Source organism: Triturus cristatus, chromosome 2_2 (genome assembly GCF_964204655.1).
Source record: "Triturus cristatus chromosome 2_2, aTriCri1.1, whole genome shotgun sequence".
NCBI classification, from domain to species: Eukaryota; Metazoa; Chordata; class Amphibia; order Caudata; family Salamandridae; genus Triturus; species Triturus cristatus.
The window spans coordinates 1,017,384,533-1,017,411,412 of record NC_140582.1 but is presented as its reverse complement, the minus strand read 5'-3'; the positions used below and the strand labels follow the sequence as shown (position 1 = coordinate 1,017,411,412).

Below are 26,880 nucleotides of genomic sequence, written 5' to 3'. Positions count from 1 at the left end.
ACTGAAGACCCTGCTGGGATGCATGTCGGTACCACAGGGAATGCCGGGCAGTATCTGTGCATGGGAAGCTAAATTTGTAACCTCCTCACTGGGGGTGGGTGTAACTCGGGTAATTCAGTGTAGATGAATTTACATGGAATTACCTAAATATGTTTAATGCAAAAATACCCCCTTGCAGGCAAAATGGATGCAAGGATGGATTTTGCACTAACAAACAGTGCTAAATGCAGCACAACACAAATAGCAAGAGTGAGGAGGAGTAATCGCGTAATTATTGGTAATTTTGCATCAAAAAGTAACAATTACCGAAATTACTCCAATTACTCGGACATGATTGAAATTTCGCCCAGGCATTATCCTCACAAATTCAAAAACGAATAGCCAAATGTATAACTGTTCAAATCACCACTGAAAGTGCCTCTCTGTGTTCTCTTTTTTCCTATCTCATGAGGCTGGTGGACAGCTACAGCTGAGTTGGAGGTTGTTAATACCAATTCATATGTACTAAATGGATAAGTGTTTATGCAAAGGTACCAGTTTCTGAGACCAGACCATGGATTTTAAACCACAGCTTCATGGGTCCCTACCAGAGACATAGGGGGTTCATTGGTGATTGCACATCACTGCCTTAGTAAAGCTTCACACCAAAAAAGAAAATAGGTATGGAATGTTCAAAATCTGCATTCATCTAAGAAGTAGTGGGTGAGCTCTGTGCCCGTGTCGTTATATATTCATTGGTTCAACAACAGTGTGCTGTAAGATCTGTCAATATTCTATTCCTGAACCTCCCAGGTGCTTTTTAGCATTTGCAATGAGGTTGTTTTTCATTTTGTGCAGTAGCCACCCTTTCTTTTATCCTGTAGCTTCTCTTTACTTGGTACTACAATTATAGAAGACATGTGGTTATGCTGGGCTGTAGCCCACTTCTGAGGTTGCATCAGAGAAGCCAATAAGCACTATGTCATGGCAAAATAAAGGATTGTACCGGATCACATGATGGAGTCATGCATTACACTCTAATGCAGCAGGAGCGAATAAGCTAATTTAGAGCTTCCTTACAGGATGGGAACTACACCAAGCAGACCACTGTTTTGGCAAATAGTTTTCAGTGAGCATTCCAAATACCGTAGTGCAAACGTGCTGTCTTAATAGCAGAAATGACATCAGAATTTTATCACGTATTGTTGGCTGATCGGCCTTATATTTAGTATTGTCAGCTGGTTGGCTGATCGTGTCGTAGATGTAGTAGTCCGGTGGAGCCAGGCCTTATTTAACACATTGTATACACAGAGCTGTCCTTCCATCTGTAATACAGAAATGGTCTTATCCCACCGACTACGGTTTGGTTGGAAAGGCATTTGTTTCTCTCTACACACAGTGAAAGTCTAGTCTAATTTAGTGAAGCAGCATTGTGATCCCTGAAGGGAAATTCTTTTGTTATGTTATTCAGATTTGTAGAGTACTGTATCACCCTGGAGGGTATCCTGACCCGTAGCAGGTGGGAGTCTAGCCAAATCTATGGCCTAGTGGGACTACTCAAAACCCCAGGAATTCAGCTTCTTCCAGAAATGCAAGAAGTGAGGAGGATGCTCTTGTGTGTAGTGACAGCTCGATCCATGCTTTAGGAGTGATGTAAGAGAAGGCTTAACTGCCAGATCTGTTTTTCCATATACATGGGATGTGTACAAGTAAGAGACTGGATGAGCAAAGGTGTCTGTAAGGTTTGTGAAACAGATGTGATTGTTGAGGTATGCTGGTCCAGTGTAGACCATGGAAGGCTCTGCATTGAATGCACCTGCATTTGTCTTGCTTTCATCCCACCCCCCATTTTCTTCCCCAACAAGGCACAAAAAAGAGTAAGTGGGGTCCACATCAGACTGGATTACTGGTCCAGGATGTATTGGGATGGGCTGGGTGTGAACATATAATTGGGCTTGTTCTGGATTTCACACAATTTACACTGAAATGCATACGCAGATAAATATGGGATGTGGTTAGTTTTCTAGTGCAAATGTGAATACTTATTCAAGATTGGATTGGGTCACAGATCTTCCATTATACAGAGGAACATCTATGTTAGATTAATGGGATGGGAAATACTAGGTGAGACTGATCTTCATTAAAGTTTGCCATATGTTAGAAGGCTTGGTGGAATCTGCACCGTTTGGAGAACTTATGGCAGCAGAACTGCTGCTGCTATGTTCTACTGGTAACAGTGTCCCAAAGGAATTTACCACCAGCAATTGCTACTGTTGGTGGTTGTCCCCCTTTCACCTCCCGAGAAGGCTGCCCTCAGGGGGCTCACTGATAGTGCTCCTCCTAAGATCTAATTTACCTCTGCACCCACATCTATAACACAGGCAAAGTGATTCCCTCATTTCTATGGGGCCACATCCCCATGCAAATGAGAAAACACCCTCAGATGATAGTGCTGGCGCTACATGTGTACCAGTGCTATGAGTATTATAGAAGGAACCGCATAAGTGTCTGCAACCCGTTCTATAACACCAAAGTGCTTTGGGAGCGCCCCAAGTGGACATACAGACCCATTGTGCCTCTGGGCCACAATGCATGATACAGCTCTGACTTCAGTATGTAAAGCAAAGCATCCGAGTCAAAAATAAAGGGAGGAGGGTTAAGTGCAACAACTTCGGAGACTGTGGAAAAGTAATTTCAGAATTATCTTGACAAAAGCGTAAGAGTTCTCAGTTCTCATGATCTGAGTTTGTATGCACACACACACACAAGCCACCCAAAATTTGGAAAAAGAACTGACAGTGACTTTAAGAGATCAGTTCATATTTAACAATTGAAGCAATGCTATGGATGCATCCCTCCTTTGTAATTCCAAAAACCTTTGTGGTTCAATTAATAATTTGCGATATAAAAACAGTTTTCCTATTAGTCATTTTTTTTCCTTAACATTGACGAGGGCCCAACAGCTTCCACAACAATACAGTTTTACAAAAACAGTGACAAAATTAAAACAAACATTGATAAAGCCAAAAGGCTGGCTGCCAACACCGGACCTAGTGGCTTTGCCAATGCTTGTTATTCGTGTTACTAAATTTTACATTCACAATGGTTTGGTTCGAACTGCATCACAGAGTACTTTTACTCTTAAACTCATAATGGGTGCAACATGTCCGGATAGCGGACCTTTGTACGTACTGTGTGGCACTCTAAATAAGAGCAGTGGCGACTCCTCCACTAAGGTGGAATAGTGTCACCCCACTGCTTTCAGCAGTGTAAATAAAGGAAAAATAAAATGATAATAACTTGTTTTTATCATTGTATTTGTTCCTGCTGCGGCGTGGGTTGCTCTGCTCTCAGAACGGGGGGAGGGGAGTGGTGGCAACTCTGTAAGTGTGCAATGACTGTTTGGCTGGCGCTCTGGGGCCGGCCAAACAGTCACGCCCAGTTTCCACGTTCCCCACCCAGGCTGCATTACAGCTGGGTGAAGAACATGCCCAGGCTCCCATTCCCTGGCTGAGCACCGAACAGCAGTGCTCAGACCAATCACAATCCTGCATTGCAGCATTGTGATTGGTCAGGGGAGCCTGGGTGCTTCCTGTTCCTGCCAAGTGGAGGGACGATGCGGAGAGACGACGGAGGACAGGCTAGACTCGGCGAGGAGGGAAGTTTTATTTTTTTGCACAATATTAGACACTTTAGGGCAGATTTATCATTATTTCATGCAGCGCAGCAAGCCACCTGGCTGCCCTGCATGAAAGGGCAGGAATGCGCCGTATTTATCATGATACGGCACATTCCTGTCCTTTCCTTGTGCTGGTGCACAATGTGCTTCCTAACGCCATCACAGGCACCCTTGCGGTGAAAGGGTGCTCGCATTGTAGACAGGATTGTTTTTGAGCAAAACAAATCTTGTGTGGCATTTTCCTCTTTCAATATGTGCAGCGAACATAGAAAGTGGAAAAAATTAGTATTTTGACCCATTCCCAGTTCTGTCAGTTATGGTAAACTAGGGAATGGGCCAAAATCCATGGGTGAATGCTTGGGAACACCCACACTCCACTCATGGAACGCCTCTCTGGGGCAGAGAAACGCAATGCAGCGATTTGCGCTACATCGCGTTACTGTAAATTTGTCAAGCCATGCAAGGTGGCCTTGTGAGGCTTGATAAATTTGACTTAGTATTTGCGTCGACCTTGTGCCCCCCGATTTGGCACAAGAGAGATGCAACTCATTGATAAATCTGCCCCTTTGTGTTTGAACACACAAACATTGTTGCAAGAAGAAAAATACTACATAGGGTCGCTTTATGGCTCACTCCCTACCCATCAAGGTTATCTTGGAGTGTTCAGCACCTCCGGCAGCCCTACTTTTGTGCTCCTGCAGTGTATGACAACAGTGGGTTAGGAAGAATGACTATAGTTGTGTACCAATAGCATTAAAAATCTTACAGACAGAGGTGCTCATTATGTTAAATTTACAGCTCGACAAGGTCGCAGTAAATGTGCCCAATGGGCGTTGGAATTCACAGGGTGAAAAAATGATGACATACATGAAATCATTTTTGATAGGTCAGGTGGTAAAAAGGTCTGCACACTGCTCTGTACCATTGATGTTGTTGCTCCACTTTAATCCGCACAGATCAGTCTCCGCCAAGGGGAGGACGACAATGTGTTGTCCTCATAGAAGGAGGAGTACCTAAGGAATCCCCAAATCTGTGCAGGGAGATCCGAGGAAGAACTCTGCTACCTACCCGAGTAATGCCTCTCGGAATGAGACCAGCAAAAGGCTGTTGTAAATTCTACTCTGTTTCCCTATCAACCACTAGCATTATAAAAGAGGAGGGTATCACACTTTAGGGCACATTTACTATATTATAGCACAATGCAACAACCACATTTACTGCATTGCGTTGGGCTGGGCAAGAAAGCAGCACAGAGCCATAAATATTAAGTATGGCCTGCGGCTACTCTCTTCCCCTGCACTTCTCTCTTCCCCTGCACTGACACACAAAGCCTGTCTAACGCCACATACAATCCTTTGCACCATAGTGAAAAAGTGAATGCTTAATGTCAAGCTTCGGTTTTGTGCTGGAAGCAGAACCTTTCAGTACAAAATCCTATGCTCTTACACTTTTATATTACATTTTACAAATTGGACGTGTGCTGTACAGTGGAGCACACATGTAAGAAGTGAAATGTTTGGTAAAATAAATACATTTCTTCTACTTAACTCTGGCTTAAAATGGGCATTTTTGTTAATGCAAAGCCAATCTGACACTCTTTGGAGATATTAATTTGTGTTAAAAACTGTGGCTGGTGTAGGAAGCTGGCTCTGTATATACTATACCAAAGTGAGGTATAGGGCACACCGAGTCCAGTGGAACCCCAAAGGTAGGCAGAGGTAAAAGTAGATAGCACCTTACTCTTTATTTGTGGTAGTGTGTGTGAGCAGTAAGGCTTTATCAGAGGGTAGTGAAGCAGTTGTTGTACACACTCAATCAGCAAATGATATCACACACTCAAAGACTGAACTTCAGACAAATTGGTTTTGTATAAAAATATTCTTTTAGTTATTTTATTTCCAAGAACCAAGCAAGCTTGGCACAGGTAAGTAATAAGTACTTTGCAGTAATAAGACAGTTTGTATTGGCGTTGTATATATACTTTTTGTTTGATTACAGTAGAACTACTAGTAATACAATTCTTTGAAATATTGTACATATACGTTATTGTCTTTTCAGTAGAATGTCATGTAGATTACTTTACAGATTACTTTTCTTACACAGTGCAGTATACCTGGATATTGCAATGGGACATTTCCTGTAAACAGGTAAGTAAAAGCGTTTTGGTTATTTTGTTACAGTTTTAGAGACTTTTAAAGATTTTCCAACTCCACACTTAGAAATGTTTCACAGAAAAATAGTCAATGTTATCCTATGTAGGAAAATAGGGTTATCGGTTCAAAGGTAAGTTTTCGTTTGTGGGAGTTGGTATTCTGGGGGTAGACTCCGGGGGTCCCCGAGGGTAAAGAGTGCACTCTTGTTACACCCTCAGCGGCACTAGGGCGGCTGGATGCAGAGTGCTGAGGCCCAATGTTATCCAATGGGGGATAGGGGACCTCCGGTTGGTGGCTGTGTACGAGTAGGCCACAAGGTTGTGGGAGCACAGCTCCAGGACTTAAGCTCAGGGCAAATGGGGGTTTAAGCCATCACAAAAGGTGCACCCTCAGCGGCACTGGGGCGGCCGGGTGCAGAGTGCTATTTTGGCGTTGGGCGCCCTGTAGCTTTCAATGGGGAGTCGCCAATTTGCAAACACACTGCAGGCACAGATCTTCTGGGTAAGACCACCACTTGGAGAAGTAAGGTGGGATGTTGGGGGTTGGTTAGACACTGTTGGTTGGGCCACCCAAGGCTGTGGGGCATCAGGTGCAGTGGTGCCTTTTAGGGTCAGATCTTCTTACCAGCTCCTGGTTGTGGTTGGGGGGACCTTCCAGTTTGAGGCTGCAGGTGTTGGCTGGAGGCTTGAGGCAGGTCAGGTATCACCGGGGAGACCTCCTCGTGGTGTTGGACCACTCGAACTCGGGCCGTGGGCATCGGGTGTAGAGTGGTACAGACTCGTGGATCTTGCAAGAGCTGGAGTCTGTTGGTGAACAAAGCAGGTGTTCACGGGAGACAGAGTCTTTTCCTTTGAAGGCATGGCAGGTCCTCAGGAATCTTGAGGCTGCTGGCTGCAGAAACACAGGAGTTTCGCTTTTGCAGGTTCGAGGTGGGGACAAGTCGGTAGGGCTGGGGCCAAGTCAGTGGGCATCCTCCTCTTCTTAGCTTCGGCACAGCTGTTTGGTCTTTCTTCTTTTCTTCTTGTAGTTTCTTGTCTGCTTTCTTGGTTCAGGGCTGGCCCCTAAATACTGTATTTAGGGGGAGTTTTAGGGGTCTCGGGGTCAGTAGCCAATGGGCCACAGACCTGAGGGTGACTACACCCTTGGTGTGCTCACCCCATGTGGGGGAGTGAGCACAATCCCTAATCCTGATTGGGGAGTTCCACTGAAGAGTGAGCTTCACCTCACCTCCCCCACCAGAGGGGTGGGTTTGGCAGAGGTGGGCACACCTCCTGGGCTGGCTGATTTTTCCCGCTGAAAAGGAGGGGAGACAGGAAGGTGGTATGCTCCTGTTAGCAGGAGAGGCTCGAGGTCGCATTACAAAGGCTGCAAGGCCTTTGAAGCTCCCCTGCCACAGATGGCTCTTCCTGGCCTGGGGGAAGTGTGATCACCTCCTCCCAGGAAAGGTTATGTTTATGGGCTCGGGGAGCAAAGGCTCCCACCCCAGGGGTCCAGAAACATGTCTCCTGGTGGCAGGCTGGTGTGTACCAGTCAGGGAACCCACCAGAGACTGGTCGTTTTTCAGGGGCATCTCTGAGATGCCCTCTGAGTCAATTTTTCATTAAATCCCACGCTGGCATCAGTGGGTGTTGAGAAGGTTGATACCAAACTTCTCAGTTTTCAGTGCAGCCATTATGGTACTGTGGAGTTCATAATGACAAACTCCCAGCACCATATACTCTTAATGGCAGCACTGAACTTACAATGTCTAAGAATTGACTTAGACACTGTAGGGGTAGAGGGCTCATGCACCCTCACCACTGGTATAGTGTACCCAGCTAGTGAGGTGACTGATTTATGCCAGGGCAGAGGGTTGTAGGCATGGCACTCAGGTACGTGTGCTATGTCGACTCTTCACTTTGTTTTGCACCACAACACGCAGCCTGCAATGGCAGTGTGTGTGTAAAGATACAGGGCCTCTAAGGGTGGTACAATAAGTGCTGCAGCCCTTAGAGGCCTTCCCTGGCCACAGTGCCCTTGGTACCCATGGTACCTTTTACAAGGGACTGACATGTGGCTAGAGAGGTGCCAATTGGGGGTACAAGGTTCAGTTTTGGGGAAAGTACACAGGGCCTGGGAACCTGATTGGCAGGGATCCGAGGCACATCAAGTCAAAATGCATTAGTAGTCTGGGAAAAAAGAGGGGGGTTACTGCAACAGAACCTCAGCTTCCTACAGCTGGTAGCTTTGAAGCACTCAAGAAGCACACATACAACGCTCCATTGGTGCAAAATAGTTCAATGCAACGCAGAGCTCCTCTTAAAAATGTGTTGAAAAGTAACTACTTTATCAAGACTTTCTGCCTCTTTTCATGGCTTTGGAGTGGCAAAAGCCTTAATATATCTGCCGCCACGTATGGTGGAAAGAAGTAGACTTAATTTGAATGTGGCATGTACACACGCCAATTACATCCATCTAGGCAGAATTAAACCTGATGCAATGCTTTCCTGGGGGAGACCTAAGGCCAGCAGAGCTCTATGATGGGTAGAAAAAGCATTTCACATATGGATGGTTTTATATTTCCCTATAGCAATTCCCCACTAAACCTGTTAGGGTTCCGGAGTAGCATGCTACCAGCCAAAAAGTGCTTCAACGCCTCATCAAGGGTAGCAAGTGCTATATAAATGCAAACCCTTCCCTCTTCTATCCCTCCACATCATTTTTAATCCAAAAAACAGACTAACATGTCCACTGCTCAAATTAATTTCATATTTCCCCATACTAATTCACCACTAATCCTTTGTGGGTTCAGGAAAAGAGTGCTACTCGCCGAAAAAGTGCTACGACGTCTTGTCAGGGGTAGTAATTGCTATATAAATGCAATTACAATTACAATTAATACCCCTTATCTAAAGAAAGTTGGTTGTTCTCAATGTATGTTTTTAAAACAGACTGGCTTTGTACCACACTACACAATCTCCTTAACTCATGAATTCAACAAGGGGGTCAAGCACACTGGCAAGATGTTGTTAAAGGAACTTTGAAGCCATAAATCAAAGGGCCTTTTATGCAGCACGCATAGAAAGAGGAAAAACGCCTCCCTACGCCTCCCTGGGGAGGCGTAGCATTCTGACGCATTTCCAGGTTGACGATGTCTCGGAAATCTGGAAATGTGGCAGAAGCCATGGTTTTTGCGTGTAACACCCACAGCAACACCCATTGCGCGCCCCTTTCACGCAAAGTGTTGCGTGTAAAGGGGCCATATTTACAAGGACGCGAAAAGCCACTTAGGGTGGCTTTATGAGTGCTTGTAAATATGGGGCAGCTGGTTGCACCGCCGGTGCGTCACAAAAAGTGACGCACCGGCGATGCAAGGGGATTTTAAATAAGCCCCAAAGTGTTTTCGGTGCGAACCAGAAAGTATGGATGTGAAAGATGCCAGAAATGTGGAATATGCACATGTGGTAGAAAAATCACGTTTATTTCACAGGCACTTACAGACATAGTACGAAAAGAAGGGAAGTGAGGAGTATAATTACCTAGTGCATTGCCTAGCGTCTGCGTGTCCATATCGTCATCTATGAACTCCTCCCCCTGGATGATGTTCTGTGTGTCCTCACTGTGGTTGACAGGGCTTGTCATCTCCTGCTCTTTTTCGTTTAGCATTTGTGCATACACATTTCTGCCCGGCAGTTTCCTAAAAAGTGTGAGCAAAATGTACACATAAAATAATCATGCCAATTTCAAATCATTTTTTGTACATGCAAAGCAAAGCCTTCAAATTGTTACTCCTCTTCGAAATAACTTCGGCCCGGCCACATAAACTGCACCAGCAGGAGGGTATTTTGCATTGCCTCTGGGCTGTGACATTTCCATCTAGAAAAAGCTGCACTTTTTAACTAGTGATAAAATACAACAATTTACAACAACTGGTTTTTGCAAATGTCAGTGACTCGGGCAACGTGCTCAGCATCAGTGTAAAATTACTCATGACCCGAAAAAAAGTTACCCAGTGCTGGCTGATTAGAAGGAGTGAATTACTGATGGCACAATGTTAATAGCAAATAGAGGCTAGTGAATGAGTTTTTCTATGTATAAAAGTAGGTGACAAGAGGAAAGTGATTGAGGCAGATTTACTGGAAGAGTGGAGCTTCGAAGCTTCCTCAAAGTAAGGGTTTGTGAATCATTTTCAATAGTTGGCATTTGTTAATAGACTGTTCCAAATCAGAGGTCTTTCAGTGTTTTCCCGAAATGACACAAACTGCGGTAAACTAGGAACTCTGGGGAATATGTACAAGCTTCTAGCGCCACCGGAGCGTCACTTTTTTGGGCGCTCCGGTGGTGGTATGCCCTGCACCATATATAAAAAGTGGGGTTAAGGCACCTTTTATTGCTTAACGCCACTTTATATATATATATATGCTACCCTTTCACACGGGTATCTGCGTGAAAGGGGCGTGCAATGGGTGTTGCTGGGGGCGGTCCACTGGAACACCCATTGCTTTTTGATGCTGCCCAGATTTACAAGGAGGTGTAAATCTGTGGCAGCCCCAAAAACGAACGCCATGCAGGAGCAGGCGTTAGAATGGTGCATGAGGAGGAATGCTTTTATTTCTCCTAGTTTTTGCTTTTTCTATGTGTGCTGCATCCTGCACCACAAATAGAAAGAGCAAAACGCCATTAATGATTGTTAATGTGCAGGAAGGCGTCCCTTCCTGCACATAAACAATCATTAAATAATGACAATTTGCTATTTCTAAGTGTGCTGAAGTAACAAATAGCCAGAATGGATTGTTTATGTGCAGGAAGGGACGCCTTCCTGCACATTAACAATCATTCCCTGCAACGCAGGCCGCTTGCACTATCGCGCATGGGTACCTGCATTGGCGCTGGACAGCTAATTTCAGCACCAGCACTAGGGAAATCACAGGGTGGAGCCGTATTGTAGTAAATAGGGCGCATCCCTGCATTTTGAAAATGTCAAAGCAAGCCGCGGCCAAATTTTGCACAGCTCAGCGCTCCGACATTTTGTTGTACATATGCCCCACTGTGTCAAAGGCATTATGGTTCCTCTTGAGGAAACAACTTCCATTCATTTGCCAGGTGGGATATTCGAATATAGGATCATGAAAGGAAGGGGGGGAGAGAAGAGGCATTATGCCCGGACTCTTGTTTTGCAGTTCCCCGCTCTCCTTCTAAAACATTTATTTTAATTGCAACCAATCATGCCATATTTATTAATAATGAGGCAGTTTACGTAGCTAGACCACAAGATGGTGCGAGATTCCAGGTTTTCTCTTTCCCTGGTGTATATCTTTTTCAATAGTTAAAAACAGATGCCACTTGTTGCAACTGACCACACCGTAAAAGCATCCTAAAATGCCAGCATTACATTTTGACTCCAGACCTTACACTATCTTCTGACAATCCTGGGTCACATACTTTGCCAATTATTCTAATCCTCACTGCTCAACAGTGCAGTCGTTTACATGCTTGCGTCTCTTTACATAAATTGTACTAATAAGACAAATCTGACAAAAAATAATCGATCTCTGATACAAACTGCATCAGGGTCACTGTCACATGGGTAATCCAAGGGATAATCTCATTATCCCTTGGATTACCCTTGTGACAGTGAGCCTTTCCTGCATTAGCTCCTCCCCTCCTGCCTCCCTAATCCTCCCCCAGGCCCAGGGGACTCCTCAGGATTTCCCCGTGGCCTTCTGCACATGTGATGGCGACGGAGAGTGAACTCCATGGTGATCCAGAGGTCCACAAGCAAGAACATGGCAGTTCATGCCCACCATCAATGTTCACTCCTTAATTACTGCAATAGTCCATATCAGACAGCGAGTTCCTCCTGCCACCCAGCTCCATCACGGCTGGTGCCTCGCTACACGTAGAGACTGTATATTTACTATCGTTTGCTGGGTCTGACATCTGCTATAAGATCACTATTTTGACTGATGATCCTTACTAGGCATTGTCTGGGCATAACCAGGGTACTGAATAGAAATTGACATTGTGTTATGGTTTGTTCCAGACTTATTACACTTATGTCATCGGGTTGAATGTCTGGGTAGGATACGGTATATGTCACAGTATCCTGGGCAACCGTCTAGAAATGTCACTGTTTGATTTGGAGCGCTGCCTAGACAGCAGTGTTGGTGGAGTGAATAAAACTTGTTTTTTTGCAAGCAAGCCTCAGCACCTCCTTGGGGCAGACACTTACCACATTGCACCTATGATAAGAAGGGATAGCAATTTGGGTTCCGGAATAGCGTTCTACTCGCCGAAAATCGCTTTGATGCCTCATCAGGGGTAGTAAGAGCTATATAAATGCGATTACAATTACAATTGAGAAATTGCTATTGCTATCTAGAGTTCTTTGTATTGGTGAAGTGTACTAATAGTTTTCAATATCTTTAAGGGCAAAGGAAAAAAGAAACTGAATGAAAAGTACAACTTTTGTTTTTTATCAAGAAGACATTTTTAGGCAAACCAAATTCATTGAAGACAGTCCTTAATTTGTAGTTATAATCTATATCACATAGCACAGTCACATGTAGGCAAAAGAATTTGGCAGGCAGAGTCCATGCAGAGTAATCATCAAAACCTCCCTCTAGCCCTGACCATTCCCTGTGAATGCAGGAGCGGGTCTATAGTGGCTTACACCCTGACCTGAGAGATATAGTTTAATGTAATTTTGTACAAGATACATGACCCTTTTCTTGGGCTATGTATTTTTGATAAATGACAATTTGGCGTGCGAAGAAGATTTGCTTAAGCTAGCCGACAAGCTAGGATGAGAGGCTCAGGCATGGACTCCGAACCAGCAGTTCAGTGTCAAGTATAAACTGTGAGAAAGTGGATTATTAGTTGGGGTGGATGGGGGTCCACCACAAATAATAATGTCACTATCTTGTAGGGTCTATTAAAGGTTTTAGCAATTCAAACATGAGCTCCCAGCCCCGGTAGCTATGTCACAGAGCAGACAGGCTTAATTTAAGAAAATTTATCAAAACATACCACAATCAAAATCCCACTATAATTGATAAAAGTAGAAAATAACTTGAACACAATATGGATTTTTAAATTTGTAAATCAAAATAGTGCCAAAGGCGTTAAGCTCAAAGCTGGGTCAACCGGACATGGCGTGATTTGATGCTGATCGTGATGGAGCACAGGCCAGATAATTCAACTAGGTGCATTGGGGTCGGAAAGTTTTGCCTTGGTATTTTTTACTGAAAGCCAAAAGCCTTCAGCAGGGCAAGGCAGCAGGCTGTTTCTGAGAAGAGCTCCATGATGTCATATAGGCATTGGATGAGGCCTTGGTGAAGCAGTTAGTATGAAAATGTGAAATTTGTACCAAGGGAAGTCCTCTCGCTGGCCAAATACTTTAGCCACCTTCAATCTACTTCTACGTTCTAACTTAATCACTTTTTGTGGAACTCATATTTGTCCAGCGGTGCAAGGCTGCAGGCTGTAGCAAAAGAGGACTTCACTAGTTTGGGTACTATCTCCGGTAGGTCCTACTGAAATGGATTTACTGCTGCAGAAAATCTCAGAGCAGGAGAAACCTAACTCTTCAGCCAAGCTGCTGGTTGGATCAACTTGGAAAGTTTGTCCTAGTACTCCAGAGGTTGTTGGGACTAAACCGTTTTTAAGTCCCAGGTTTTTCAGCATGTTAGGAGGAGTACACTTTGACACAACTAGGTTTCCAGGACCTTAGAAACAACATTTGGAGATGAAAACTCATTTTAGTAGAAGAAAACAGCTGGGTTCAGAGCGGGTCCAGTTGGAAATGGTCAGCTTGGCTCGGTCAGGAAAAAGACTTCTTACAGCTTGTTCTGTGCTTGTATCTTACCAGGGTGCCCGCCATTTGACCACTGAAGTCCACTTTTTTGTCCTGGATAAAAGTGGAAGCCTGTTTAGCCCTTCAGGTCACTTCACAGGCTCAAACTGCAGGTGCCGTCCTTGGTCTTTTCTTCCACATGTCTAGAGTATTCTGAAGAGGGTACTCAGGGGTCCCACATTTATGCCTGGCTCTGGTCTGTGGGTGACTCCTGGTACATCCCTACCCAATAGGGAAAAAGTTCCCAGGGGTAACACCACCTACATTTGCAGCAGGTCCTGTTTGCCCTACTCCAAACAATCCCACAGTGCCCCTCTCTCCCTAAATGCAAGTCAGAAAAACCATTCTCTTCTTGTGCTGAAGAGTCTGTGTGCCCACTCGAGATGTATGGCCAGTGAAATGAGCAGCACCTCCTCTGTTGTCACTTCAAACCAGTTCCGGGGGCAGCTCCCTTCCCACTCAGATGGTTCCTGTCTGACTGGGGAAACAAAGAAAGGGGCCTGCACAGGTGTCAGGTAACATTTGCATGTGATAAGGGAGGCATCTTTGAAGTTAAGCAAGTTCCTGGGCAACTCCCCAAATGGTCATCCTGCCAGAGGAACAGTAACACCTCACCACACCCAGGCCTTTGTTTCTGCCCCGAGAGCAGTTTTCACACCTCATTCAGGTCTTGAGCACCCACAGGGCTGCAGCTGGAGCTAATGAATATTAGCCGCCAAAGCCTTTAGCAATGGAAAAGCTAACTTTCTAAAAGTTTATTTTCCTTAATATTTATTACAATTCTGACTTCACCAGTGAATTGGGCTTAATTTACATCATCTCAAGTCCAAGATTAACATTTCTATTGGTTTTCCTAGCCAAAGATAGCATTATTACATTTTAATAGTGCATGCCAATGTTTCTATATGGAACAGCCAGCCTTGCATCTGTGAAAATAGTTTTTAGTCGCCAATAATTGTACGGACATTTTTAATCTTAACTTTATACATGTCCCACTTTTAAATATCATGCACCCTGCTTTATGGGTTATTGGGCCTACTTAGGTGTGACTTATTAATATTTAAACAGGGGGTTTAGGCCTGTCAAAAGAGTTCATTTTGACAGGTCAATTTGCAGTTTTTAAACTGCTACAGTCAAGCTACAATGTTTATACTGTCACTGTAGTAGATGGCACAGTCCACTAGTGACATTAAAGTTACAGGCCCTGGGTACACTTTGAACGATATAGGATCTGTAGGTAAGCTAAATATGGCAATCAGGACTATACTCAAGCTCAACATATTTTAGAGGTGAGGGCACATGCACGAAAGCCTGGTTTCAGAGTCCTAATCTTCAGAGGCAAAAAAGCAGCAGCGTTAGCCCAGAAAAAATGGGGGTAACCACACAAAAAGAGACATGCTCCTACTTAAACCCGCTGTGGTAAACCATCAAAGCCTCTTTAAGAAAGGCAGTATTACACCCCGCTAGAAAAGACTTGCTACAAAAAACACTGACACTAGGGAAACTGAAAAATCCATGCTCATTCAGCTTAATACAAAACTTCCAAATAACAAATATTGTTCTTAAACAAGCAAAAAAATCTAAAATTTGCTAGCATTCGCGCCAAGAATTTTCAATTCTATTAAGGACACGGAGGCGAGGATTATGCTATCTCTTTCTTTACTGTCATAATACAGCAGCCAAATAAAACATTCAGTTAGTTATTATAAACTACATTGTCCATGATGCTTTGCATTGGTAACGCCCCTTTGGCCCTCCATAAGAGCCCTGGGTGCAATCCCATCATCCTCTTTCTTTGCTCGAACTGAAAAAGTCCACAAATCAACAAATAACTTCAGAACATCCTCCAACATGGAAATTAACATGGAACCAGGATCCAGCTGTACTCTTCAAATGGAAGAACTTCTTATTCAGACTTCTTGTCTGTTCCTAGGAAAAAAATATGGACAACCCGTAATATCTGGGTTTTAGAGAATATCAACATTCCATTCTCAATGGGTGGGTAGCATGAACAATAACTGTGTACATAGCCGGGTGGGATAATCCTCGCCTCCGTGTCCTTAATAGAATTGAAAATTCTTGGCGCGAATGCTAGCAAATTTTTGATTCTATTACAGGACCGGAGGATTCGGATTATGCTAGTTTAACGCTTTATTAAATACCACAGATGTTATATCTCCCACCGGCTTATAATAATATTGTTTGAAAGTAGATTCTGATGACCAATCAGCACAATGCATAATATCTTGAATATTAGATCCTAACATATAAGACTTCGATGCCATGGCACCACGCACTGAATGTGCACCAAAATTCTGAATGTCAACACCAGCTTCTTTCATAACATATCGAAGCCATCTAGCAATGGTTGCAACCGACACTGGCTTAAAAAGTTTTTGCACTGCAATAAGCAGTTGGGTAGAGCCCTCTGGTCTCAACAAATGAGTAGAGTCTTCATATTTTTTTAAACATTGCACCACACACAATTTGTCATTATTGGGAAAAGCATTATAATCAATACGTCTAGATAGAGTTTTAGTACCACCTGTGATAGTAAAAGAAACTCCTTCCGGAGTAAATACTCTACCTGTAATGTCCAAAGCCCGCACGTCGGAAGAACACCTGCATGCCGAAAGTTATAGAAGCATTGCCAATTTGGCAAATAACTGCTTCCGGGACAGAAGATGATTTGCCGGCCAGCTGTTAAATAATGAAATTACTTGCGAGACATCCCATAAGCCCGAGTACTTCGGTTTCGGAGGATTCACCACTCTTAAGCCCTTAAGAAGTTTACATACCACCGGGTGCATGCCAACAGGTTTTCCGTCTACTTGAGTATGGCCTGCCGATATGGCTGATCTAAAGTTATTCACTGACCGATAGGCCAAACCCCCGGCTGCTTTGTCAGAAAGGAAATTTACAATATGGGGTAGGTCTGCCCCCACGGGATCCAAGTGCCGTTCCACGCACCAATCCATCCGGACCTTCCATGCTGAAGAGTATCGCTTTCTGGTGGACGGAGCCCAAGCTTGCTTGATGAAAGTTGAAGCCGTCTCTGAAAATCCCGGCATTTCCCACTGTTGCCCGAAAGCCTCCATGCCATCAGGGACAATCTCCCCTCTAGGAGAAAGGGCTGTTGTTTTATTTTTTTATTTTATTTATTTTATAACACTTGTAAGGCGCACAGCTACCCACAAAGGGTTTCCCGGCGCCGGACCAGCAAAACACAAAACACAACTGGATAGAGAGCATTTAAAGCACTTATTTGTCGAACAACCAGGTTTTTACACTTTTTCTAAAATTCATATAGCTTTCCTCCTTGCGTATATGAATGGGTAATGTGTTCCACAGAGTTGGGCCCAAATAGGAAAATGATCTCCCGCCTATTCTAGCCCGTTTGAACCTCGGTACCGCAAAGTTCGCAGCAGTGCAAGAACGAAGACTGCGATTGGGGAGGTAGGGCTTAGCAAGGTCCTGTAGGTATTTGGGGGCAGTGCCAGCTTTGATTTTAAATAGATAGGTCAGGGTTTTGAAATAAATCCGGTTTTCAACCCTGAGCCAATGCAGGTCCCTAAGATGTTTGGTGATCCTAGCGGATCTAGGGATTCTGCAAAGCAGTCTGGCGGCAGCGTTTTGCACCAGTTGCAGACGTCTTATTACTGCTTTGTTTGAGCCCAGGTACAAGATGTTACCGTAATCAAGCCGAGATGTCACTAAGGCATTGACTACGGTCTTCTGGGTAGTAGGTGGTAACATCCAGACAATTTTGCGAAGCCATTTAAGAATGGTAAAACATATGCCTGCCACTTTGTTGGCTTGCTGAGTCATAGATAGACTGTCATCTATGATGACCCCAAGGTTTCTGACCTGAGAGGCTGGAGGTGGAAGTTTACCTAATGACGATGGCCAATGGGGATCACTCCAGAGATCTTTACTATTCCCTAAGAGGAGGACCTCTGTTTTCTCTCCATTTAATTTAAGTTGATTAGCTGACATCCAACTAAATATTTCCTGAAGGACTATTTTTAATGCAGATGGAGCAGATGAGTCAGATTTGGAAAGTGAAAACAGGATTTGAGAATCATCTGCATAAGTCATTAAAATAAGACCAAAATTTCCTGCAAGATTGGCCAATGGTCGTAGGTACAAATTAAAAAACAAAGGGCTCAGGATCGATCCCTGTGGCACACCATGAGGAGAGTGGAATACCTCAGAGCATGCCTCCGAAGAGGAGATCTGGAAAGTGCGGAGGGATAAGTATGATCTAATCCACTCCAGTGCTTTGCCTTCGACACCATTCTCCCCCAACCTGTCAAGCAGTATGGAGTGAGAAATGGTGTCGAAGGCCGCACTTAGATCCAACAAGACCAATGCTACCGTTTGGCCGTCATCCATGAGCTCCCTGATCTTTTCTGTGACCCCGAGCAGGGCCGTCTCGGTGGAATAACCACTCCTAAATCCAGATTGGGACGAATGAAGAAGCTCGTTATTTTCCACATAGGTTGAAAGTGCCTTATGGATGTGCCTCTCCAAAATTTTTGAAAAGGCAGGCAGTAATGAAATTGGACGATAATTGGCCAATATCATAGGGTCTGCGGCCGGCTTTTTAAGTAGAGGACTGACCATAGCATGTTTCCATAGAGCAGGAACTGTGGCCTGCTCAATGGAGGCGTTCAGTATCTCAGCTATGGAGATCATGGTAGAGTCCTCTAATTTACTTAAGATACTGATAGGAATAGGTTCACGTGGGGAACCCGATTTGATCGATTTTAATAATTCCTTCAGTGTATCCAGATTAATGGGAGGCCAGGCTTCAAGATGACAATTTCCTCTGGGGACTTGGGGGATGTTATATTGTTTATGTGTGATCGTGCTGTCCCTTTTGATATTAGAGACAATGTTCTCAATCTTATCGGTGAAAAACGAAGCCAAGTCCTGGCACTGCTGGGTATTGAGAGGGGTAGGTTCCGCTCTTGAATTCTCACCAGCCAGCTCTTTTACAGTATTGAAGAGAGTCTGGGATTTATTTACGGCCATGTTAATGCTAGTAGTAACATAGCATGCTTTAGCTTTCATGCATGCTGAATGATAGCTATTTCTGGCCTTACGGTAAACTTCTTTTTGATGGAGTTCATAGTTTTTACGCCACTGCCTCTCCAGGGTCTTACATGTGGATTTTTCTTTCTTAAGAGCTTCTGTGTACCAGGGGGCGGGAGGGCGATGTGTTTTTCCTTTGCAACGGGATAGGGGCAGGCAGGTATCCGCTGCACCATTTAACCATGTTTGTGTAGCCTCTGCTATGCTTTCCATATCTCCATCTAAGCATGGGTGATCTTTCCTCAAAGCATTGTTGAGATCCTCCAAATTTTGGAGGATGTGGTGTCTCCGTTTGGCTTTAACATCATCAGCTATGCGGATGATACGCAGATGGTGGTGGGGCTTTCTCAGTTAGAGAAGCAACCAGCGGTGCTTCATTCCTGCCTGGAGGAAGTGTTTGGGTGGATGTGTAATTCATCCCTTAAACTGAACGGCTCAAAGACCGAGCTCATGATCTTAGGTGAATCTTCCTTCTCCCTGTCCCCAGGTAGTTGGCCTGACTGCATGGGAGCCCCTCCCAGCCCGAAGAAGGAGATTAAGAGCCTGGGGGTGTGGCTGGAGCAGGACCTGACGTTTAGAACACACGCCAAAAAGATCGCCGGTGTATGTTTTGGTATGCTCCGGTCAGCCCGCAGGATTCTGTCACTCCTCCCTGAGACCTCCCGTAAGCTGCTTATACAGGGGCTCATCATTTCAAGGCTGGACTACAGCAATGCACTCTTCTTGGGCGCGCCGGAATCCACATTTAAGAAGTTGCAGCAGGTGCAAAATGCAGCGGCCAGACTGCTGACCAATGTTCCCAGAAGGCAGTCCGCCAAACCAGCACTGAAGGCGCTGCACTGGCTCCCGGTGCGGGAAAGAGTAACCTTCAAAGCACTCTCCATGGCACAGAAGAGTCTGCAGGGGAAGGGCCCAGCGATCCTGAGGAACATGATCCAACCCTATAAAGCAGTAAGGGCTCTCCGCTCGGATCATAAATTTCTCCTCCAGTCTTCTAGAGTAAGGCGAGCCCGCACAGGAGGGAGAAGGTTCTCAGTGAATACGGCCTCCGCTTGGAACTCGCTTCCACTCAGGTTGCGGGCAGAGACCAATACTCTGCGCTTTCGCAAACTATTAAAAACCCATCTGTTCCCGGTCTAGGTGTCATGCGTTGGTTGGTGGTCTGATCTATGGTTAGCGCTGGGATGCTCAAGGGTAACCGTGCGCGATATAAAACTCCAAATAATAATAATAATAATAATGCAGTGGCCCTGGGAAAATCGTCTGAATTGATGACGCTAGTAAACCTACTATCCTGGCTATGACTCGGAGAGACACCGTCTGTTTGCTGAGAAGGGCAGTAATCTCTTTCTTGAGATCCTTGAGCTTTGTCATGGGAAGACTCAATTGTGCCATCTGGGAGTCAATCACAAACCTCAGAAACTCCGTCACCTGTGCCGGGACTAGTGCCGACTTGACGTGATTGATGACAAATCCGAGACTCTGTAACAAAGACATCGTCATGTGAAGATGCTGAACCACCAGTTCCTGGCTCTGCGCCATGATCAGAATGTTGTCCAGATAAATAACCATGCGCACACCTTGCTCTCGCAGGTGGGCCACCACTGGCTTCATCACCTTGGTGAAACACCAAGGAGCTGAGGAAAGCCCGAAAGGAAGGGCCGAATACTCGAACCACCGACCTTTCCATTGAAACTGAAGGAAACGGCGGTGCAGAGGGAAAATGGGAATGGACAGGTAAGCATCCTTGAGGTCCAATCTGACCATCCAATCCCCATGCTTCAGCAAATCCGTCAGAAAATGGATACCCTCCATTTTGAAATGCTTGTAAATCAGGTACTGATTGAACTCCCTCAAATTTAAAACCAGTCTGTGTCCACCCCCCTTTTTCTGGACCAAAAAGACATTGCTGCAAAAACCGTGAGGTTTGCCGTCGCATGGCGCAATCGCGTGTTTGCGCAGCAATTCTTCTAATTCGGAGTCGATAAAACTGTTTTCTTGTTGGGAAAAATGGAGAAGTTTGGGAAACGTGACCTGACATGGTGGTTCGTAAAATTCCAATTGGAACCCCTGGACTGTTTGAAGTACCCATGCATCCTGCGTTATGCTTCGCCAATTCTGAACAAAGAATTGCGTTCGACCCCCCAATGGAAGTAGAGAAACTTCTGACAGGCTTTTCTGAGGAATTCTGTGCTTGGAATCCAACTCTGTTTCCTCCTCCATGGAAACGGCGCTTGTTGAAACGTCGACGAGTGGAGTAGAAGGTGCCTCCTCTAGTTGAGTCCCAATCACTTCTACCTCAACCATAGTCACCTCTGGGGGGGACCCTGGTTATATCCACGGCCTGACGAGCATCCCCTGCCTCGTCCGGCCCTGTTAAAAAGGCCTTGCTGAAATACGCGCTTGATCCCTGACTGCGCCTTATCCAGGGAGGTGAATGTCCCCACGTACTTTGATACATCTTTAACAAAGCGGTCACCGAAGAGGTTACCTTCCGCCAGGGGACCGGGTTCCGCTGAAGCGAGGTCTGCCAGATTGGCATCCATGCGCAAAAGTAGAGATTTACGTCTTTCAGTTGAAATGGCGCAATTCGCATTTACTAAAAGGCAAATTGCCCTTTGAGTCCAACCGGCTAAGATATCCGGGTCAACTGGCGTCGCAGCTTCCTTTGCCACCAGGGCCATCTCCAGAATTTTTGCTAACGGACCCACCACATTGAGAAGTTTATCTTGACAGCCGCGCCAAGCGTGGTCAATCCCCTTCTTGGGGTCTTTAGCAAACTTTTTCAGAAAGGTGAAGAGGCTGACGTCTATTTCTGGGGTCTCCGCTACCTTGTCTGGGACATCTGGCCTCGGGCATTCGGACTTGAGCCGGTTACGGACCTCCTTGTCAAAACCTTTTCGAAGGTTCTCATGGAGATAGTCAGTGACCTCCGGCGCCGGAGCCCTGTCCGCAGATCTGGGGTGCACAATATCACTAGGATTGAAGGTAAAGGGTTTATTAGATACACTTTCCGGATCGACGGAAGACACCTTCTTCGCTTTCTTTTTAGGAGGAAGTTCTTCGTCTAAGGTGGTAGTATCGGTAGCGGTGCTGGTGCTATCGGTATCGGGGTATACTTTTTGTTTACTCTTTGCTTTGCCCCTAGTCGAATATTCATGCTCCCCCTTAGGAGGTAATTCGCTAAAAGCGCTAGCGTGCGGCCACTGCTTTTCCTTGCCTGACGGTGGTGGAGCGCCCTTCGATTTACCTTTAGTGAAACCATGTCTTTTAGCAAAGCTTTCAAGCTGCTTAGTGATAGGTTTAAGAGCAGCAGTTAAAGCTAGTTGCACAGTGCTTGGTACCGTGCTCTCAATGGCCTTATTGACTGAGGATTAGACGGACGCGTCCAGAGCCTCCACAATATTGTCCTTCAGGACAGTCTCCTGCTGTCCCTCATAATACACCTCCTCTTGGTCATCTTCATATCTCACCCAGTCATCCATTTCTATTACAAGACTGTGGTGAGGTATACAGATATATAAATAACAGCAATCTGTATTAGACAATTGATAATGAGGAGTAAGGGGGGACAAGCCCACTTTGCACACTGTAACAGAGATGACCACCAGAAACTGTATTAGGCCCCCTCAGCAAAGCTGTAGTCAACAATTGTGCAGCCCACCAGGGCGTAGGAGCCTGGAAAATGCTTCTCAGGAGCGTGTGCCACTCCCCAAGGCCGGTATTATTGCAGCCTAACCAGGCGTTGTGTCCACCACCGATCTTTCACCGTAACAACGGTGAAAAAACACTTGGGGAAAAACGAGCACGGCGTGTGCAGCCCAACGCGAGCCCAAAAGGAGCCCAAAAAGAGCCCAATTGGGCTCGCTTGTGCAGCACACGCCCGCCGTGAACCACTCGGCTCCTGCGTAGTGCTCGGGCGACAAGGGGAGCCCAAAGCACTCTAGCGCTCAACGCGCGGTCGAGAGAAAACGACCATAAACGACTGCAAAAGCGGTCCGATACACGCATGCGACTCGCGCGCTTAAGTGAATGTAACGGAATAACTCCCAGACGCGCTGGGACCAAAAGGACAAAGTTCCATCACAGCGCGCGACATGCGCTCAACTCCTTAACCAAGAAAGCAATTTCTCAACCTGAATAAATTGTGCATACAATTAAGAGTCACAACATATGATTACTAATATGGCATCATACACCAAATCGATAAATACATCAAAGTAATGACATTATAGATCAGAGCAATAGATGAGGCACTTATCTCATACTGTGAGAAGCAAAGAAAGAGGATGATGGGATTGCACCCGGGGCTCTTATGGAGGGCCAAAGGGGCGTTACCAACGCAAAGCATCATGGACAATGTCGTTTATAATAACTAATTGAATGTTTTATTTGGCTGCTGTATTATGACAGTAAAGAAAGTGATAGCATAATCCGAAGCCTCCGGTCCTGTAATAGAATCATGCAGGCTTAAGCACTTCAACATCTTTTAATGTAAACATAGCTAATTCACTATTCTAAGTCCCGTCCTGGAATACAATATTTCCATTACCGTCGATGCCTGAAACCACAAGTATTCTTCTAAGTCCGTTTTGGAAATACTTTATTCTACATAATATAAAAAAAAGGAAGTAAACTATATATGCGCCTGCCACTTAACTAACTATTCATATCTCTTCTCCAGCTCCTCTTTTGCTCTTTCTCTGTTCCATAATAAAAGTTTGTGTCAAAGGTCATGTCTCGCAAGAATATTGCTTCGTATGACATTTCAGAACTTTAATGTGGCATTCAATTTATTTTAAATATACTTGTTTATTGCTTTCAAATAGTTACTGCTCACTCATGGCATATATTTTGCAAGTAGGATCATGAAAAGGAAAGGATGGTAACAAGAACTGTAAAGCATGATTGGTTAAGCAATAAGCATAGGCAAAGCCAGCAAGTCTGAGCTTAATGTGCTAACATATGGAAACAAAGCATTCGCACCTTAAAGTCAGACACATGTAAGAAACAACAGCTGGTCTATATTGAAGGTATCCTTGCCTTAATTCCAGTGTTATTTGTCTTTTAATGTGAAATGTAGGTGTGATGGGAAGGGAGCCCTCATTGTTAGTCTACCATTTATATGTCATAGAAAGGATTATAATCAAGGATCCCAAGCTTAATTTCAGATTGAAACAAAAATAAAATGTAATGAAGGTAAGGAAACCACTCTTTGTTTCTATTGAAAAGATAGATAGGATGGCAAGGTAGCCTTCTTTAGTAAAGACTCCCTTGTGATACTTTTAAAGATGTAATAAAAAGGCCTGTTCCCTTTGGCACTAAGTAGGAGCTGCCAGGAGGGGAGGATGAGCATGGAAATGAGGAACAACACGCAGAGGAAAGGAGGATAATTAGGAGGGAGGAACAAGAGGATACCAGTCGACTTTCAAACTGTGGAACCGGGTTCGAGTCTCGGCAGGGACGCTCAACATCCTGTGATTCTGGGCAAGCCACTTAATCTCCCCGTACCTAACAAAATTAATGTGTCCATCTGCAAAGCAACTGGTGCTCATGTTAAATGCTCTGACACCTTCGGATCGAGTTTGCTCTATATAAGACTCCAAAAACGAAAAAAAGGTAAAAAGAAGGGGATCAGAGCTGGAGAGAGGAAAAAGCAGGACAAAGGAAGAGCAAGAGACACGAATGAAGAGGGAATGAAGGTGTACAAGTGTACATAAGAGGGGAATGTACAAGTGGTGCGAATGAGCATGGTGGAGCCAACAAAGAGGCCTGCAGTTGTAAAATAGTTCATAAAGCACTTCAGTACAACCAATTCATTGGAGCTCAGAAGGTATACCCTAATAGCTTGTACGTGTGGTCCTTGCATGCTTTCTTTTTTTTCTCCCTGGTAAGGTCTGTCACTCTAAAAGTCTTAAGAATGGCTGGCACAAGAGAAGGGCATCCATAGAACACTGACACAATTTTGAACTTCAGGTAATAAAAAATAAAAACTGGCATAAATGGAAGCAGGCAATTAACGCAAGGTACATTTAGCAGGCAAACAGGACCTTTAAAGGAAACAAAAAGCCACCTGAATGAACGAGAGTGAGCAACTGATCTGACACAAAGCTGCAACACAGGGGAATCCACCCCAGGCTGATTTAAATACTGAAAGGTCATTGCGTGACCTGGAAGGGATGTCTTCAATTATTTTTTTTAAAGTTTTTTTTATTGAAAGAATCAACATAAAGACATTACAACAACAAAAAATGCAGTGCAGTCATCAACATATCCAGGTAGTCACCGTATATCTATACAAATAAAAAACAAGCCGTAGCACAGGGTCTACATTGCAGTCACATGCAAATAATTCTTGAAAGTAAAGAAAAAGAACCTTCTCCAACTTAGGAAATGAATTGGATCCAAGTCTGCTTTTAAAACACTGGATCCGGATCCAAGGGCAGTGAACTGGTGAGTCCTGTGCAGGTGGGCCACCACATGTACAACCTGATGTGCAGCTCTGAATGTGCTTGATGTGGGACTTGACATCAATCACCTGCGCTGGTACACAGCTCAGTGGGGTTGGGTGAATTTCAGACACTGGGCTATACTCCTGTGGGCTAGGCCAGGATGTGGTTCACAAAGTCCCAAGTTAATGGCTGGAAGAGGCTCATTAAAAATGTCAATGGTTGACAGGGGAAGACTCAAAGCCCACTCCAAGTATAATAAAAACAAACTGTTGACAGCTTTGCTCTCAAACTCAGATGTAAAATTTAAGGACAAAGGGGACTCGAATGAAACCTTTAACAGGAGGATCTTGTGAGGATAGAATTCATGCTCCGGTGGTTGAGTAGGGGTTAACCACCAATGTTCTCTTTATTGACCAAAGACACAGGTGAAGAGTTGCATACAATACTTGGGCCTAGATTTTTCATATTTCGTTACTTTTTTAACACAGACCCAACGCAAAGTGTTGGGTTGGTATGTACAACACAATCTCAATCACGATTCGCATTGAATTGTAATGCAAAGTAAAGAAAAGCAGCGAAATATACAGCCTTACATTACGTTGCATCAAGGGGGCATTACATTTGGTAGTGCATGGGCGTTCCCATGCAACCACCTATGGGTTTGATGCAAATCCCTATCTCCAAAGAATTGTAGACAGGATTAACAAGGAGAAATATTCATGCTACCGCACACATACAAAGAGGAAAATACCTTAAAGAATTGTTGTTGTACAGGTAGGGACTCCATCCTGCACAAAAACTATGCTGACCACAATACAGACACCCTTGCACTGTGGAAATCAAACTCTCCATATGGAAAGTATATTAAAATGTATGAATTGTATTTTTTTAAATATACATTTAAATTTGTAATATAAATTTAAATTAATTTACAATATTTTTGAAGAAATAATAAAATACAATTTTATAGCACCTCTGTATTGAATAATAAAATAAACATATATACATTTATAATATTTTATAAATAATCATTTTTAAACAATCATTTTACTAAATATAGGCACATGGCAGCTGCAGGAAATTGAATTACTGGTTGAGGGGGGTGAAACTCTACTCAAGCTGCATCACAATTCCTGTCAAGGTGAAGTCACAAGCAAACCCCAAATTAACCTGTGCTTAACCTTGTGGTTATTTGGCACAAAATCAGTGAGGATTAATTTAGATTCTTAACCCTCTGGTTGCTTGGCACAAAAGCAGTCAGGATTAATTTAGAATCAATGTGACAAGGATGTATGCAGCACTTCATAAGTAGTAAAGTGAGAACACAACACAAGAAAAATTCTACACCAATTAAAAAAAAGAGTAAAATGCAATACATTATTTGAGACAAAAACTACAAAACTCCCATCAGTAGAACCATAGATATGCAATTTTGAACGTTTAAGAGAAAATAGTGCCCAGAAGCACAAAAGGCCAGATGTGGTTATCTGGTTATCTGGTTACGCCGGAGTGAGATAAAGTCACAAGTTCAGGCTGACTGTGGTGGAATGTAGGCTGGGGATAGAGGCCAAGTTAGGCTTGCTGAACACACTACTTTAAATCCGGGTTGCGGATCATTGGTAGTTATCATGTACAAGATGGGCTGTGCAGCAGCGGATCCGAGGACCTACAGGTCTGTGATTTGAG

The 26,880-nt window shown here is 44.4% G+C and overlaps 1 protein-coding gene and 1 pseudogene across 5 annotated transcripts in view; both read right to left on the bottom strand.

The window, feature by feature from the left end:
- Window positions 1-26,880, bottom strand: part of SORCS2 (sortilin related VPS10 domain containing receptor 2) — a 2,262,720-nt gene that overhangs the window by 17,246 nt on the left and 2,218,594 nt on the right. For all 5 annotated transcript variants that reach the window (XM_085642460.1, XM_085642463.1, XM_085642464.1 and 2 more), the window contains exon 26: window positions 9,330-9,487. In XM_085642460.1, coding sequence (XP_085498586.1) covers window positions 9,330-9,487 — 158 coding nt within the window. The remainder of the gene's footprint in view (window positions 1-9,329; window positions 9,488-26,880) is intronic.
- On the bottom strand, window positions 20,145-21,049 carry LOC146863089 (uncharacterized; annotated as a pseudogene).